Source organism: Bipolaris maydis (assembly GCF_028858645.1).
Source record: "Bipolaris maydis strain C4 unplaced genomic scaffold PSV08scaffold_18, whole genome shotgun sequence".
In the NCBI taxonomy this organism is placed as follows: Eukaryota; Fungi; Ascomycota; class Dothideomycetes; order Pleosporales; family Pleosporaceae; genus Bipolaris; species Bipolaris maydis.
This window is the reverse complement of record NW_027093874.1, coordinates 488,543-502,250: the sequence shown is the minus strand read 5'-3', so window position 1 is coordinate 502,250 and position 13,708 is coordinate 488,543. Positions and strand designations below refer to the sequence as shown.

At 50.9% G+C, this 13,708-nt stretch overlaps 6 protein-coding genes across 6 annotated transcripts; 5 read left to right on the top strand and 1 right to left on the bottom strand.

The window, feature by feature from the left end:
• The first annotated feature begins 244 nt into the window (after positions 1 to 244).
• On the top strand, positions 245 to 3,522 carry PSV08DRAFT_232876 (glycosyltransferase). Its single transcript, XM_014220467.1, has 8 exons — positions 245 to 526; positions 611 to 812; positions 865 to 942; positions 996 to 1,533; positions 1,588 to 1,811; positions 1,861 to 1,968; positions 2,009 to 2,913; positions 2,968 to 3,522. Exons 1-8 carry the CDS (start codon positions 335 to 337, stop codon positions 3,385 to 3,387), a joined length of 2,667 nt encoding a protein of 888 aa, XP_014075942.1. The 5' UTR covers positions 245 to 334; the 3' UTR covers positions 3,388 to 3,522.
• Positions 3,523 to 4,070: 548 nt separating this feature from the next.
• On the top strand, positions 4,071 to 5,435 carry PSV08DRAFT_405987 (uncharacterized protein; the record flags this gene model as incomplete). The annotated part of the gene is made up of 3 exons (XM_014220466.2): positions 4,071 to 5,048; positions 5,103 to 5,166; positions 5,318 to 5,435. Exons 1-3 carry the CDS (start codon positions 4,220 to 4,222, stop codon positions 5,433 to 5,435), a joined length of 1,011 nt encoding a protein of 336 aa, XP_014075941.2. The 5' UTR covers positions 4,071 to 4,219.
• Positions 5,436 to 5,786: 351 nt separating this feature from the next.
• PSV08DRAFT_212144 (uncharacterized protein) lies at positions 5,787 to 7,153 on the top strand. The gene is made up of 4 exons (XM_014220465.2): positions 5,787 to 5,882; positions 5,960 to 6,011; positions 6,092 to 6,640; positions 6,719 to 7,153. The coding sequence occupies exons 1-4, from the start codon at positions 5,838 to 5,840 to the stop codon at positions 7,000 to 7,002; spliced, it is 930 nt and encodes a 309-aa protein (XP_014075940.1). The 5' UTR covers positions 5,787 to 5,837; the 3' UTR covers positions 7,003 to 7,153.
• A 255-nt stretch (positions 7,154 to 7,408) lies between these two features.
• On the bottom strand, positions 7,409 to 9,315 carry PSV08DRAFT_383045 (uncharacterized protein; the record flags this gene model as incomplete). The annotated part of the gene is made up of 3 exons (XM_014220464.1): positions 7,409 to 8,691; positions 8,748 to 8,791; positions 9,062 to 9,315. 3 exons carry the CDS (start codon positions 9,313 to 9,315, stop codon positions 7,409 to 7,411), a joined length of 1,581 nt encoding a protein of 526 aa, XP_014075939.1.
• Positions 9,316 to 10,844: 1,529 nt separating this feature from the next.
• Positions 10,845 to 12,083, top strand: PSV08DRAFT_342068 (ketopantoate reductase PanE/ApbA-domain-containing protein; the record flags this gene model as incomplete). Its single annotated transcript, XM_014220463.1, has 1 exon — positions 10,845 to 12,083. One exon carries the CDS (start codon positions 10,848 to 10,850, stop codon positions 11,862 to 11,864), a length of 1,017 nt encoding a protein of 338 aa, XP_014075938.1. The 3' UTR covers positions 11,865 to 12,083.
• A 505-nt stretch (positions 12,084 to 12,588) lies between these two features.
• On the top strand, positions 12,589 to 13,581 carry PSV08DRAFT_252586 (uncharacterized protein; the record flags this gene model as incomplete). The annotated part of the gene is made up of 2 exons (XM_014220462.1): positions 12,589 to 12,670; positions 12,878 to 13,581. 2 exons carry the CDS (start codon positions 12,589 to 12,591, stop codon positions 13,579 to 13,581), a joined length of 786 nt encoding a protein of 261 aa, XP_014075937.1.
• Between the last annotated feature and the right edge of the window lie 127 nt (positions 13,582 to 13,708).

The following is a 13,708-nucleotide window of genomic DNA, read 5'->3' as shown; positions in this document are numbered from 1 at the left end:
GGCTCAGTGGTGGACAAGGGGTTCGTGGGGTTGCTGCTTACCCCACTTTGTACTGGTTCGTGAGCTGCCCGCATACAAGATGCATGCGACGGAGCTCAACAGCTTGATGCTGCCTGTCAGCAGCGCCTTTGGATACCGGGCTCCGCTGCTTTCCCCGCGATTCACTAGCCGCTCCTGCTCTCCTGATATATCCCATCCGCCCTAGACTGCCGCCATGCCAGCCTGATCCTCACCTCTTCCCTCGCGTCAAGTCGTGTCACCCCATCTCCCCGATCCTCTCTCCCATTGACCTTCTTCTCCCACCTTCCCCTCCCCATCCTTTCATCCCACCATCATGGCTGCAAACCCCAATCCCCGTGAGCGGAAGCCCTCAACCAGTGCCCCGCTTGCCGATCTCAAGGGACCCATTGGACCCGCCTTTAGCCGCCCAAAGCACAAGAGGACCGTCACTGGCTTTGGTCCCAGTGAGATCAAGAGCGTCGAAGCGAGTATCCCAGAGCCTCAGCGTGAGGCATGGAGGAAATTTGTAAGTCAATTGCCCTTTGACGCCATCCCTCACAAACAAACAGTGCTTCGAGTCGTGACCGTGTGCATGCTAACCATCCAGTAGATGCCCAAGCCCTTCTCTACCCCAGATGACTTTACAAAAGACACTGTTCGGCATATCGAGACGACCCTCGCTCGTTCGCTCTTCAACTGCGATGAGTCTGCCGCCTACGCCGGAACCGCCCTGGCCTTTCGTGACCGCTTGGTGCTAGACTGGAACAAGACACAGCAGAGCCAGACATTTGCCGATCAGAAGCGTGTATACTGTATGAAGGCCTGGAAATCAAATGGTATAAACCTATTGGCTGACAGGACCAGACCTCTCTCTAGAGTTCCTCATGGGACGTGCATTGGACAATGCTATGCTCAATGTCGAGCAAAAGGAAACTGCCACCAGTAGGCTTTCTCATACTAGATTGTGCAAGCCTCGTGTTCTAACGCATATACAGAGGGTCTTAGCGACCTCGGCTTCCGCATGGAAGACATCATCTCGCAAGAACACGACGCTGCCCTTGGAAACGGCGGTCTCGGACGCCTTGCCGCCTGCTTCCTCGACTCAATGGCTTCGCTAAACTACCCAGCTTGGGGCTACGGTCTACGTTACCGTTATGGTATCTTCAAGCAGGAGATTGTCGACGGATACCAGGTCGAAGTTCCAGACTACTGGTTGGATTTCAACCCGTGGGAGTTCCAGCGTCACGATATTGTCGTCGATGTGCAGTTCTACGGCCATGTCAACCGCTGGCAAGATGACGAGGGCAAACAACAGAGCTCCTGGGAGGGTGGTGAGATTGTTCAGGCCGTTGCTTTTGATGTACCAGTACCTGGATACAAGACTGGCACTTGCAACAACCTTCGTCTCTGGGGCAGCAAAGCGGCTAGCGGCGAGTTTGACTTCCAAAAGTTCAACTCTGGCGAGTACGAGAGCTCAGTGGCCGAGCAACAGCGTGCTGAGACCATCTCGGCGGTTCTCTATCCCAACGACAAGTGAGTTTACTCAAATATTACTAAAAAAAAACACATTCAACTGACGTTGGGTAGCCTCGACCGCGGTAAGGAGCTCCGCTTGAAGCAGCAATACTTCTGGTGTGCAGCCTCGCTCTACGACATTGTCCGACGTTTCAAGAAGAGTAAGCGCGCGTGGAAGGAATTCCCCAACCAGGTCGCCATCCAGCTGAACGACACCCACCCAACGCTCGCTATTCCCGAGCTCCAGAGGATACTGGTCGATATCGAGGGACTTGATTGGGATGATGCGTGGAACAGTAAGTCTCGAGATCAACATGAAAGCCGTGTAGAGCTGATGAGATGTAGTTGTCCAGAAGACGTTTGGATACACCAACCACACTGTCTTGCCCGAAGCGCTCGAGAAGTGGTCTGTTCCGCTCATGCAGCACCTCCTCCCCCGACACCTTCAGGTAAGTCCGAATCCATCACTATCCTCAGACACTGCTGACATCAGATTCGATCATCTATGAAATCAACTACAACTTCCTCCAATTTGTCGAGAGGACTTTCCCCAAGGAACGCGAAATGCTCGGACGTGTGTCCATCATTGAAGAGTCGCAGCCAAAGATGGTCCGCATGGCCTACCTAGCTTTGATCGGCTCACACAAGGTCAACGGAGTGGCTGAGCTGCACTCTGACTTGATCAAGACGACCATCTTCAAAGACTTTGTCAAGATCTACGGCCCTGACAAGTTCACCAATGTCACCAATGGCATCACCCCGCGAAGGTGGCTGCACCAGGCTAACCCCAAGCTGTCAGCATTGATTGCCTCGAAACTGGGCGGATATGAGTTCCTCAAGGACCTCACACTACTCAACAAGCTCGAAGCCTATGTGGATGACAAGGAATTCCGCAAGGAGTTCCAGGACATCAAGTACGCTAACAAGGTGCGGCTTGCACAGCACATTCTGGAGCACAACGGTGTCAAGGTCAACCCATCAGCGTTGTTCGATGTCCAGGTCAAGCGTATCCACGAATACAAGCGCCAACAACTGAACATTTTCGGTGTCATCCACCGCTACCTCCAGATCAAGGCCATGTCCCCCGAAGAGCGCCAGAAGCTAACACCTCGTGTGTCAATCTTTGGTGGCAAGGCTGCTCCAGGATACTGGATGGCTAAGACAGTCATCCACCTCATCAACAAGGTTGGCGAGGTCGTCAACAACGACAAGGATGTTGGTGATGCTCTCAAGGTCATTTACTTGGCCGACTACAATGTCAGCAAAGCAGAGATCATCTGCCCTGCCAGCGACATCAGCGAGCACATCTCGACAGCTGGTACTGAGGCGTCTGGTACCAGTAACATGAAGTTCTGCCTCAACGGTGGGCTCATTATTGGAACATGCGACGGTGCTAATGTAAGTTTTTTTTTACACCGAATATTTAAATCACTTCGACTGACCTCTGGATAGATTGAGATTACCCGTGAGATTGGCGACCAGAACATCTTCCTTTTCGGTAACTTGGCCGAAGATGTCGAGGACCTTCGTCACGCACACATGTACTCTCAGTACAAACTGGACCCGTCGCTTGCCAATGTCTTTGATGCCATTCGAAACAACACATTTGGCGATGCGGACCAGTTCTCTGCGCTTGTCAATGGCATTGTTGACCATGGCGACTACTACCTTGTATCAGACGACTTTGCGTCGTACGTCCAGACGCAAGAGCTCATTGATGAGAGCTTCAAGAACACTGAAGAGTGGACTACCAAGACCATCACCACTGTTGCTCGCATGGGCTTCTTCTCGAGCGACAGGTGCATTGACGAGTATGCCGAGGCTATTTGGAACGTGGAGCCTCTGCAGGTTAAGAGCGAGCCCGCCCCGTAAATAGGATCTGGAACGGAAAGTAGGCAGGCCATCTGTTGTAGATGTTATAAGACTATGCAGCTAGAGTCTTAGACTTGTTTTCTTTGTCGTATACCTTACAATTCTAATCATGAATGAAAGATGTGTCATGAACAATGATTGTAGTCTGTGCCACCATCTGTCGAATACTACATGTTCTGCTCGTCCCAGGCATCTAACCCTGAAGGACTCTGCCCCGCGCACTTTGCGATGCTCTGCTTGATTACTGTCCTCGCTGCGTCCGTCTAGCGCAGCACACAGCGCCACATCCAGGCGGGTGGTGATGGCGTGCGTGTGAATCCCCAGACTTTTGGAAGACTGAGCGAAAATGGCCAAAACGAAAGGATGAGTCTAGTATTCTTCTATCGCGCAGGAAAAATATGGGTCTTCGCCTAAGCATTTGGGGATTTCAGATACTGGCCGAGTCTGTATTTGGACTGCTCAATGAGATGCCTAGACATTGATAGGCGTTTCAGCTCGGTCGGTGCCTGAATGACGTCTCGTTGGTTTCCGAGAGCCCAGAGTAACTACCAGTGATGACGGATGTGCGTGCAGCTTCTCCTGTGGCATCGGCTTGCCCCACCGGTCCTGTCACAGCCGGATAGGATGTAGTAGGCGGCCCCCACCCGCGGTGGCAACAACCACAAACCGTACATGGCCAGAGTCTGGACTGTGAATTGCTGTGACGGCATGACGTCTTAAAAAGAACCCATGCCCCCCTAAGCCGGATTCCTCTTGCTTCAAAAGGCGCGAGGCTCGACAATGTTGGGCGCATTGTCCTGAAGTGAGGTGTCGAGCACCCCATACGACGACGATGTCACTCGCGACCTGCACTTCTCAAAGTTGGGCCGAACATGTGACTCAATATTTGGCCGACTTCCTACACGTTCTGTCTCCCGAGGGCCAACTAGTTTACATATCTCCGTCTTGTTCCTCCATTACCGGCTACGAGCCTGCTGACTTGCTCGGCTGCTTTATTGGCGACCTCGTACATCCAGACGACAATGTACTTATGACCGAGTTCTTCGGCACCATCTTCTTCGCGAAAACCACACGCGTCATCTATCGATTCCTCAAGAAAGACAAGACCTGGCTGGTTTTGGAATCCAGCTTTACTCCCAGCACCAAGACCCCAATTTGTCGAACCGAATCGAACCCTTTGGCAAGGTTTCGTCCTCACGTTGTAGTCCTGGCACGACCCTACCTGACCAAGCATAACATGATCCTCGACTCTTTTCTAGAGCATGCTGTTTTGTACCAAAAGCTGCAGCAGCAGATTCGTTGCCTGAAAAGCGAAGAAAGGCCGGATGAAGCAGAGGCATTGATAAACGCACAAAATGAGCCTTCATTTTCTGTGCACCAAGGGGTCATTTCAGAAGTAAACCAATCGCCTCAGATCGATTGCAACATCTTTGTTGAATCCCTGGCCGGTCCTGGCTCTGAACGTACTGTGGTTGGCGATCTTGGTATTCCGATTCTGGCCACCTCGACTAGAGGTCATGAGCGACCTGCCTCATCGATGCGACGTAGGAAGAGGCCCGAAGCCGAAGACCCATTGATTTGCCACTCCTGCGCAACCGTAAAATCCCCGGAATGGAGACGTGGGCCTGATGGGCCTAAGACGTTGTGCAACGCCTGCGGATGTAAGTTCGATCATAATTCATTGTGTTTCCAGAAAGCTGACACAGACTTACCAGTGCGCTGGTCAAAGGTCATCGGAGCTACAATGAAGCAAAAGGCAGATATACCACGGAAGAGAAAGTAAAGCTGGAAATGACTAATGAGCTGAAATGATTGAGGAATCGCAACGATATGTACACTGATACAATACACGAGCCATCCACCCTTGCTGTTCAGCTTGTACTGCGCTTTTTCCAATGTTACTTGTTCTTGCAATACTACTGCACTATAGAAAGTGTATATCGATATCTTACACTGCCCAACTCATTAGCGCGTGGAAGGTAACAGCCCCACGTGCCAGTAACTTTTCTAACGTCGGCTTCTACCTTTTCCGAGATATTCAAGCATGATGGTGCTTGTGAGGTTGCTGTGATGGGGTAAAATCATAACAACAGAACTGTGATTTCTCTTGGTAGGGAGTGGTGTCAAATTAAGAACATGCAGCTTCCGGAAATAAACAGCAAAACGCTTACAACAAGGTGATGCATAGCAAGGCAATAGCGACACAGTCTCTTTGTGATAGCATAGTGATTCTGAAATGGATACGGAGCGAGCAAGGACCGTTGGACCCTGAACTATGCCTGCTCCGAATCAAGCATAGCCCCCCCCACACCCCAGCAGGACCAGCTTACGCACGGGTCGCGTACTACGACGCGCGACGTCAATCTGGGCAATCTGGCCGCTCTGCGACGAAGGCTCCGCCGTGACACACAATACCAGTGCTTCAGAGAGAAGCAAAACAGCGACGAGACATGGCGAATCGAGGATATGATGTTGTCGTTGATGTGGATCAAGAGGTACGTCCTGATTGGACGACATTTCTGAGCACCACGCTCTGAACAAATGCGCAAGCTGACGGGCTCACACTCAACAGGGCGACCTAGGCCACACCGACTTGCAAGAAGACCTCGAATTCCACAGTTCAAGTAAGCCAAAGAAGAAAAAATAAATCAATTCCTGCATTCATCCAATTTCCACCCCTCCAATCTAACCCTCCCCTGCCCAGATTTCGACACCCAACCCTCGTCCGGCCGCGGCGCGCCCAAAATCCAACCCGACTCGACCTCGACTTCGTTCCTGCCGGGCCCCGGCACCGCCGGCGCCAGCAGCAACAGCGGAGGAGGCCGCAAGCACTATCTCTGGTCGCTCAACTTCTACGCCCAAGCCTTTGACGTGGACACGGCCGAGGTCCTCCGACGCTGCGTCGCAACCATCTACCCGCGCGCCAACTTCCTCGACGTCCTCGAGGGCAACCCGGACTTGTACGGCCCCGTGTGGATTGCGACTACCGTCGTGGTCATCTTGTTCTTAACAGGCACGATTAATCAGTATCTGGCGCTCAAGGGCCAGGAGCATTTTGCGTACGATTTTAAGCTGCTGAGTGGCGCCGCGGGACTGGTGTATGGGTATACGGCGTTTGTGCCTGTGGGGCTTTGGGGCGTGCTCAAGTGGTATGGGAGTGAGAGTGCGAATTTGCTCGAGTGTTGTTGTTTGTATGGGTATGCGAATTTGGTGTGGATTGCGGTGGCGCTAATTGCGTGGAGTCCTTGGGGGAGTAAGTTTTTTTTCCTTCTTCTTCTTCTTCTTTCTCCTTTCTATCTGGTTTGGCTTCAAGGAACTAATCATAAAATAGTTGTCAACTTTACGGTTGTAGCCGTTGGGCTTGCGTTTAGCGCTGCGTTTCTTCTGAGGAATCTTTACCCGGTGCTTAGCACTACCGAGGCGAAGACGTCAAAGATCCTACTTGTTGTGGTTGTTGTGCTGCATGCGGGGTTTGCGATTGCGATCAAGGTGCTGTTCTTTGCTGCTACGAGTCCTGTGGGACCGAACAAGGGCGTGGACAAAGACGCGGGTAAGGGAACTGCGGATGGAGGCTCGGATGGTAAGGGTGGTATGCTGATGATGCTTATGGGTTGATGGATGTGTTGGAGGGATGACAGGAGAGTCTGGAAGGGTATAGGGAGACCAGTTTCCTCCATGTCCTTTTTTTTCCGTCTTGGGAAGTACTGTTTGACTGACTTATATTGCAAAAACAAGTATTCACAATAAACACTATTTCAATCAGCAAGTCTCTATCTTGGTGTATTTTCGTGGTCATCTTGCACGCATTGCTGTTTTAATCCATCCTACGTTACATGTCAATTCCAGACAAAGTTTACTCCTGCCATTACAATTCTCATCGCCAGCTCAAGGCGTAGCAACGCATGGTGAACAAGAACAAAACAAAACAAAACATGGTAAGAGACTTGACCATCTCGAATCTCGAGGATTCCCAAGGGTCATCAACCAAGGAGAATGAAGCTGAATGTGAAACAGCATACCCTCACGCATCCTCCTCGTCTCCCTCACTCTCCTCGACCAAAACCGGCTCCTCCCCCCTCCTCAACGCCAACGCCAACTCATGCACATTCGCCAGCGTATACCCCGCCCTCCTCTCCACACACCACCTCACACACTCGGTAAACACGCCTCCATCGACGCCCGCCTGCGGATGCATCTTCAACTCCCTACTCAAATCGGTAATCTTGAAATCCGTCGCAACAGCCCTCTCGTCGGCCGTCAACTGGATCAAATCGGTGGCGTGGATATCATCGGCATGGGCAAACACGTCGCGCAGGTCGTCAGCCCAGGCCTCGCCGAACTTTTCCTTGCCCCGCTTAATCGCCGTCGTGCACTTGACGCTCGCCGTGTTGCGCAGGTAGCCGCCCTCGATGGCGCGGTGCGCATTCAGCGTGTCGCAGATGTTGGACGGCCCCCAGTTGCGCGCGTACAGCCGCAGGGAGACAATGGGGCGCGCGAGCGATTGGAAGAAGTAGACGATGATTTCCGTGTCGGTTAGGGGCATGAGCGGGATCAGGGCGGTTGAGGCTGGGAGGAGCTTTTCTAGGTTGTGGATTTTGCGCTTGGAGATTATGGTCGTGGCGCGGAGGGGGTGGGTGATTGGGGGGCCGATCCGGCCGGGGGTTAGGGGGGAGGTGAGGGCTGTAGTCGTAGTGCTGTTGCTGGCGGTAGTAGTGGAGTGGTGGACACCTGCGGTCAGGTTGCCTACTATGGGGGTTTGACCGGGGACTTTGATTTTCAAGTCTTTACGAGCCTTGGTTTGCTCCCTTTTCTGGTTCTTGGTGCCGGTGAGCTTGGAGCCGAAGGGGGTTTCGCTGGTGTTGCGTTGAATGGGGCTGCTGTAGTAGTGCTCGATGTCTTGAGGTGGCTTGCAGGGAGTGACTGGGCTGGGCATGTGTGCGTCTTCGCCGCCGTCGTCATGGAACTGGGAAGCACCACCGTCAGACTCGGGAGCGGCTTTTGGCGTGGTCATACGACTGCCAAACTCGTGAGCAGCTTGGGGTGTATTCATGCGACTGCCCAACTGGTGCTGGTGCTGGTACTGAGAGAGGGTTGCACGGAGACGGTCCCGCTCATATTCGGCTTTGACGAGGCGTGTATTCAATGAATTGAACAGTTGTGACTGGATGAGCGCGAAGTTGTTGGCGTTTTGGGTGAAAGTATTGAGGTTCTTCTTGAGATTGACTATCTCTGGAACCATTCTATCGACCGTGTTCTGCAATGTGTTGTGGCCATGCTGATGCACCGACGGGCTGCGATTTTGCTCTGTGGAGCGTCAGTCAGTGAGCTCGGAATTAACAATCATAACTGAAGGGACTTACCTTGTCCGTTCATGGTATGATGGTAGACAGGAGGCTGTCCACCGCTATTGAACTGGTTAGCACTCTCCTGTTTGCAGTCTGCCATGGCAACCGTCCTTGGCGGCAAAGTTGATATCGCTATGGGCATGACAACACTGCTCTTCCACACGCTATACCTCATTTTTGTTGTCAATCTGCACACATTTGATCATTTGCCAATTCTTCAACAATCGGACCTCGCAAACCTAGCATAGACGTTTTCGGACATGGATTTCGCCGTAGACCTCGTGCTTTACAGAGACAGAAGGGGTAAAAAATGGAAAAGAGTATCTTACCGTGAGTGTGGTGAAAAGAAATCGGCTAGTCTGGCATCACGAAGATAGTTGTTATGAGCACAGTTGCTGGCAATGTGAGGAGGTGGTAACCCAAGACTGAGTGCTCGATTGCAGGGCCTCCCATCTTCCACTTCGTTGGCTAGGATCGAAGAAGCATTGTGTGAAGGCTCTCGGTTCTCCGACATGAGCGAGTGGGTTGGTCCAAGTATAGTGCAGGAAGACTGCTCATTGTTTTCTGTCTTGATTGTGGACATGTTGGTAGAAAATTGATGCAGAGAAAGGGGTAGAAGAGACTCGGAGAGATAAAGTAATTGATGGGAAAGCATTGGCGTTTGTGCGTACTTAGCCACTGCGGCTTAGACTCACAGTCAATGAGAGTGAAGTGGTGAAAGTGAAGTGAGCAACATATTCTAGAATGGCCCGTGAATAGCCCGTTTGCAACAGTAGTGTGGAGTGTCGCCTAGACATACGTTGTCAGCGCTCCGTTTGTCGATGAAAAATTCTCGTGCGTAACCCCCCGGATGACTGGAGAACTGCTTATCACTCACCAATGTCGCAGTAACAGAGCACGCCGATACTTTTCCCAGGTATGTCTACCAGGTTTTCATGGCCTCTGTAGGAAGATGATTAAAAGTATGGTGAACTGTCACTGATAGAGGCAGAAGTTCATCTAGCCCTGTCCATGTATCCTTGGTTCTTTTGTGCAAAGTGAACATCATTGTGTTATTTGATCAGAGGATTGGACGTCCGTCTGTCAATCGATGATTTATTAAGATCAAAATAGAACATGGTGACCTTAGTTACGTCGCAAGCCAGCATAACTCACTAAATACTCTCACCATATTTCTGGGTAGACACTCATTTCATGTAATAGAGCCATTGTCTCTTTTTACTCACCTACAAACTAACACGTCCATGATTAGAACTTTGTTCCGCAATATTTCTCGCAGTTTTGAGCTCTACCGGAGACTTTGCTGTGCGAGTGGACCGAATACTGCTTCTGTTGCAGATCAATATTGAGAAAATAATAGTAAATATTGAGCTAGATCCGTCAACGCTTCTCTGAAAGAAGCGATACCTGAGGAAGAACTGGAGAAACAATATGTCGCCAACTCACGAGTATTTCCTCAAAATTTGTGAAGTAATACACCCTCATCCATTGTATTTGCACAGAGAATCTTCACTTGTGAAACTGCAAGATTTCCCGAGAAGCCGACATGTAAACTCTAATCGTAGCCCTTACAGCCCAAGAACAACCGTTAGCTGCGCGAGTCAAAGCCAACAAGTCCAGTATCATGGAAACCTGGCTGAGATGGTTGTACTGAATGAAGTGAGAATGAGAAGAAAGTTATCAAAGAACAGCTCTCTGGCGCTGTACAGACTCATCATGGGAATTTGAGAGAATGGAAGTTCAAGGTGATGAAACAAGTATCCATGGCGATGTATATCTCTAGCGTTCTTAGCTTCAAACTGGTGTTTCAATCACTAGTATGTCAGCTGAATAGTGAAGAACAGGTTGGAGTTGTTGATAAGCTTTAAATCGAATAGAAATGCCTGGACCAGTGATGCGATTTCGAAGTATCTTAAAATTTCTCAGGGACGAACTGCATGTTACATAGTAAAGAACAAGAGTGGTTACCATTTGCGCAGTTGTTATCGAAGCTTGGCTAAATTGTCGGGTCGAGAGATACCGAGGCTAAACCTGTTCGTACTTACTATCGATAAGACAGAGCTCCAGCGCCTCAGACACAGACGCCGACAGCTCTCCCTCTACATCCGCCTCACAATGTCTGTAAACATCCTCATAGTTGGCGCTGGCGCCATTGGGGCTTTTTATGCATCACGCCTCGCACTCGTACCCGGTACCTCGGTTTCGGTGATTTGCCGCTCCAACTACAAGGCAGTCAAAGCGGACGGCTTCAAAGTCACGTCTCCTCAGTATGGCGACTACACGTTCATACCAGCGCACACTTTTGCCAACCCCGAAGAAGCACGAAAGAGCGCAATCCAATGGGACTATGTCGTTGTGAGCACTAAGGCGCTACCGGATGTAAGCGACGACTCGGCGATACTGGAAGGCCTCGTTAGCGACAAGACCGCCATTGTGTTGATACAAAACGGCCTGGGCGTCGAGGACCCATATGCAAAGCGCTTCCCACAAGCCGCCATCTGCTCGGCTGTCACAATAGCAACCTGTGCGCAGCCAGAACCTGGCCTCATCAAGCACAACAGATGGACGCGCATCAACAGTGGACCCTACCTACCCCATCTCGACACGGGAGCAGCCAAAGACACTGATCCACGCATCATTGAACAGAACAACGCTTTCATCGCGCTGTTAAAGGAAGGAGGGATTAAAGATGCTGAGGCATATTCGCATGCGAAGCTCCAGTTGGTCCGCTGGCACAAGATTGCCATCAATGCGTCCATGAACCCAACCTCTGTGCTCATCCTCTGCTCTCCAAACAACCTCATGTCGCAAGACCCCGAAGTCCAGCGGCATCTCAAAGGCGTCATGACCGAAATCCTCGAGACCGCACCTAAGATTCTCGGCCAGCCCATGCCCAAGGAATTCGCCACCCCCGACCAAATCATCAAGTCTACATTGAAGAATACGAGTGGCAGCAAGCCAAGTATGGCAATCGATTGGGAAGCGGGAAAGAGGATGGAAATTGAGGTAATCTTAGGAAACCCGCTGAGGATAGCTAGGGAGAGGGGTTATGAAATGCCAAGACTGCAGAGCTTATATGCAATGGTCAGAATGGCACAGGAAATCAGGGATCAGAAGAAGGTCAAGCTATGAGACATTCTTGCGTAGATCTGTAGTACAATCAAGCTTCCTCCTCCTCTTCTGTTCTCTGTACCTTTTCTTGTTTTTCGTATCGTTGATTGGGCGACGTTTCGCAGTATATAACCTAAGTATGATCGAAGCGAAAGGGTGACTAAGGGTAAAGGTAAATGCTAGCAAAGTAAATTGGCAACTATTCTGGCAATGGAATATATCTGGCTTGCGCCTTGCCTGAACTCGCTCTTATCCAAGACTCCGTCGGCTTTACAGAGGCCATCTTTCACTTCTGGGTATTCGCATTCTTTTACTCATAAGCCGATAAAATGTGTTGCTAACTTTAAGCATACCGTGTTTCCTAAAAGTTTGGAGGTCATATGAGAAATATTAATTACTCGCGATGTAGAAAGGGCAGTCGCAACAGCAACGTCAGTCGTAACCAGTTGCGACTGGAGCAATGGACTCACGAGTTAAATGAGTGATCTCGACCGCAAGTTCACGACATGCATCACAAAAGCTTCCAAGAACAGCAGCAACATGTATATTCAATCCAATCAGTGAAGCGCATCTCTCGCCCTCAACAGTATAGCACGCGAATAATGAGAAAACCCTCTGACGTTATCAACAACATCACTATCGCAACACTATCGCTCCCCCGATCGCATCCAATATCTCTGCAACAACATCAAATCATAGCCGCGACTGAAGATATTTGGACTACCAGCCTCCACATCAATGAATAATGGCCCCAATACTTCCGCCTAGAACCACCAAAGGAAAGAATCAACCTCCGCCCAACTCGCCATCAAAAATTCCAACAGCCAGTGCGCCAAAACATCCAAAGAAGAATTCTGCTGCATCTCCAATACCAAGTCACCCTCGTATTCCCACACAGGGCTCTCCCTCAGCCTCTCAACCCCGGCGCACACATCCTCCACAGAGTCCAGGAGCCATTGCACCAAAACCCTCAAATCCTGCTCCAGCTCCAGCTCCATCCCCAAGATAGAATCACTACGATCCTTCCACAAGAGTTTATCCCACCGTTCCTCCACCCCAGAAACCCAAAAGGGTCTCGCATGGACATCTCTTCTCATCCCACAACACCGCCCGTGTCACTTCTGCTGCCCGTACCACCACCCACACCACATCCAAGGCTCCACCTTCCACAAATAGTACTTCTAATGCTCTTAATACCACCCGCACCACTCCAACTACTGTCAATACTACCCGCACTACCTCTATTGTTCCTACCAGCACCCACAATGCTCCCAACGCCTCCACCGTTTCCACCGCTGCCACCGCTGCCACCACTCCCACCGTTCTCACCGCTCCTAGGTTTTCTCCTCCCCGTCAATCTGCCGCCGAAGAACTTCGCCAACGCCGCAAAGCCCGCCTACAAGAACTCTGCGCAGACAACAGCGTAAATTGTCGCCACCTCTTAGAAGTCCTCCAACTGATACCTCTGAACTGGAGTCGCGGCGAGCGCCCGGACCCGTATCTGAAGAGCCTACTCGCGAATCAGATGATACCGCACGATAAAGAGTGTGAGCTTGCGCTTGCGATTACGTTTGCAAAGGAGAATTGGTGGTATTTTGCGACATGGCCGAAGGACGTAAAGAAATTTGCGGAGTTGGAGAGGGACAAGAGGAGGAGGGAGTGGGAGCAAAGGCAGAGGGAGTGGGAGCAGAGGCATTGGGAGTGGATAGAAAAGTGGGAGAGGGAGAGGGGAGGATAGAATCACGGGGCACACGAAAGTGGGGAAGGGGTTGGTTCGGAAGTTGAATGTCTGTTGCCCGAGCAAGTTGACGAGTTGATTTCATTTCTCAAAACAAAATGAGCTAGGAATACATGTACCAAGCGCT

Coding starts and splice junctions, on each gene's coding strand:
- PSV08DRAFT_232876 (XM_014220467.1), top strand. CDS start 335: ATGGCTGCAAACCCCAATCCCCGTGAGCGGAAGCCCTCAACCAGTGCC. Junction 527..610: donor GTGAGGCATGGAGGAAATTT/GTAAGTCAATTG, acceptor ACCATCCAGTAG/ATGCCCAAGCCCTTCTCTAC. Junction 2,914..2,967: donor GAACATGCGACGGTGCTAAT/GTAAGTTTTTTT, acceptor ACCTCTGGATAG/ATTGAGATTACCCGTGAGAT.
- PSV08DRAFT_212144 (XM_014220465.2), top strand. CDS start 5,838: ATGGCGAATCGAGGATATGATGTTGTCGTTGATGTGGATCAAGAG. Junction 6,012..6,091: donor CCTCGAATTCCACAGTTCAA/GTAAGCCAAAGA, acceptor TCCCCTGCCCAG/ATTTCGACACCCAACCCTCG. Junction 6,641..6,718: donor TGCGTGGAGTCCTTGGGGGA/GTAAGTTTTTTT, acceptor ATCATAAAATAG/TTGTCAACTTTACGGTTGTA.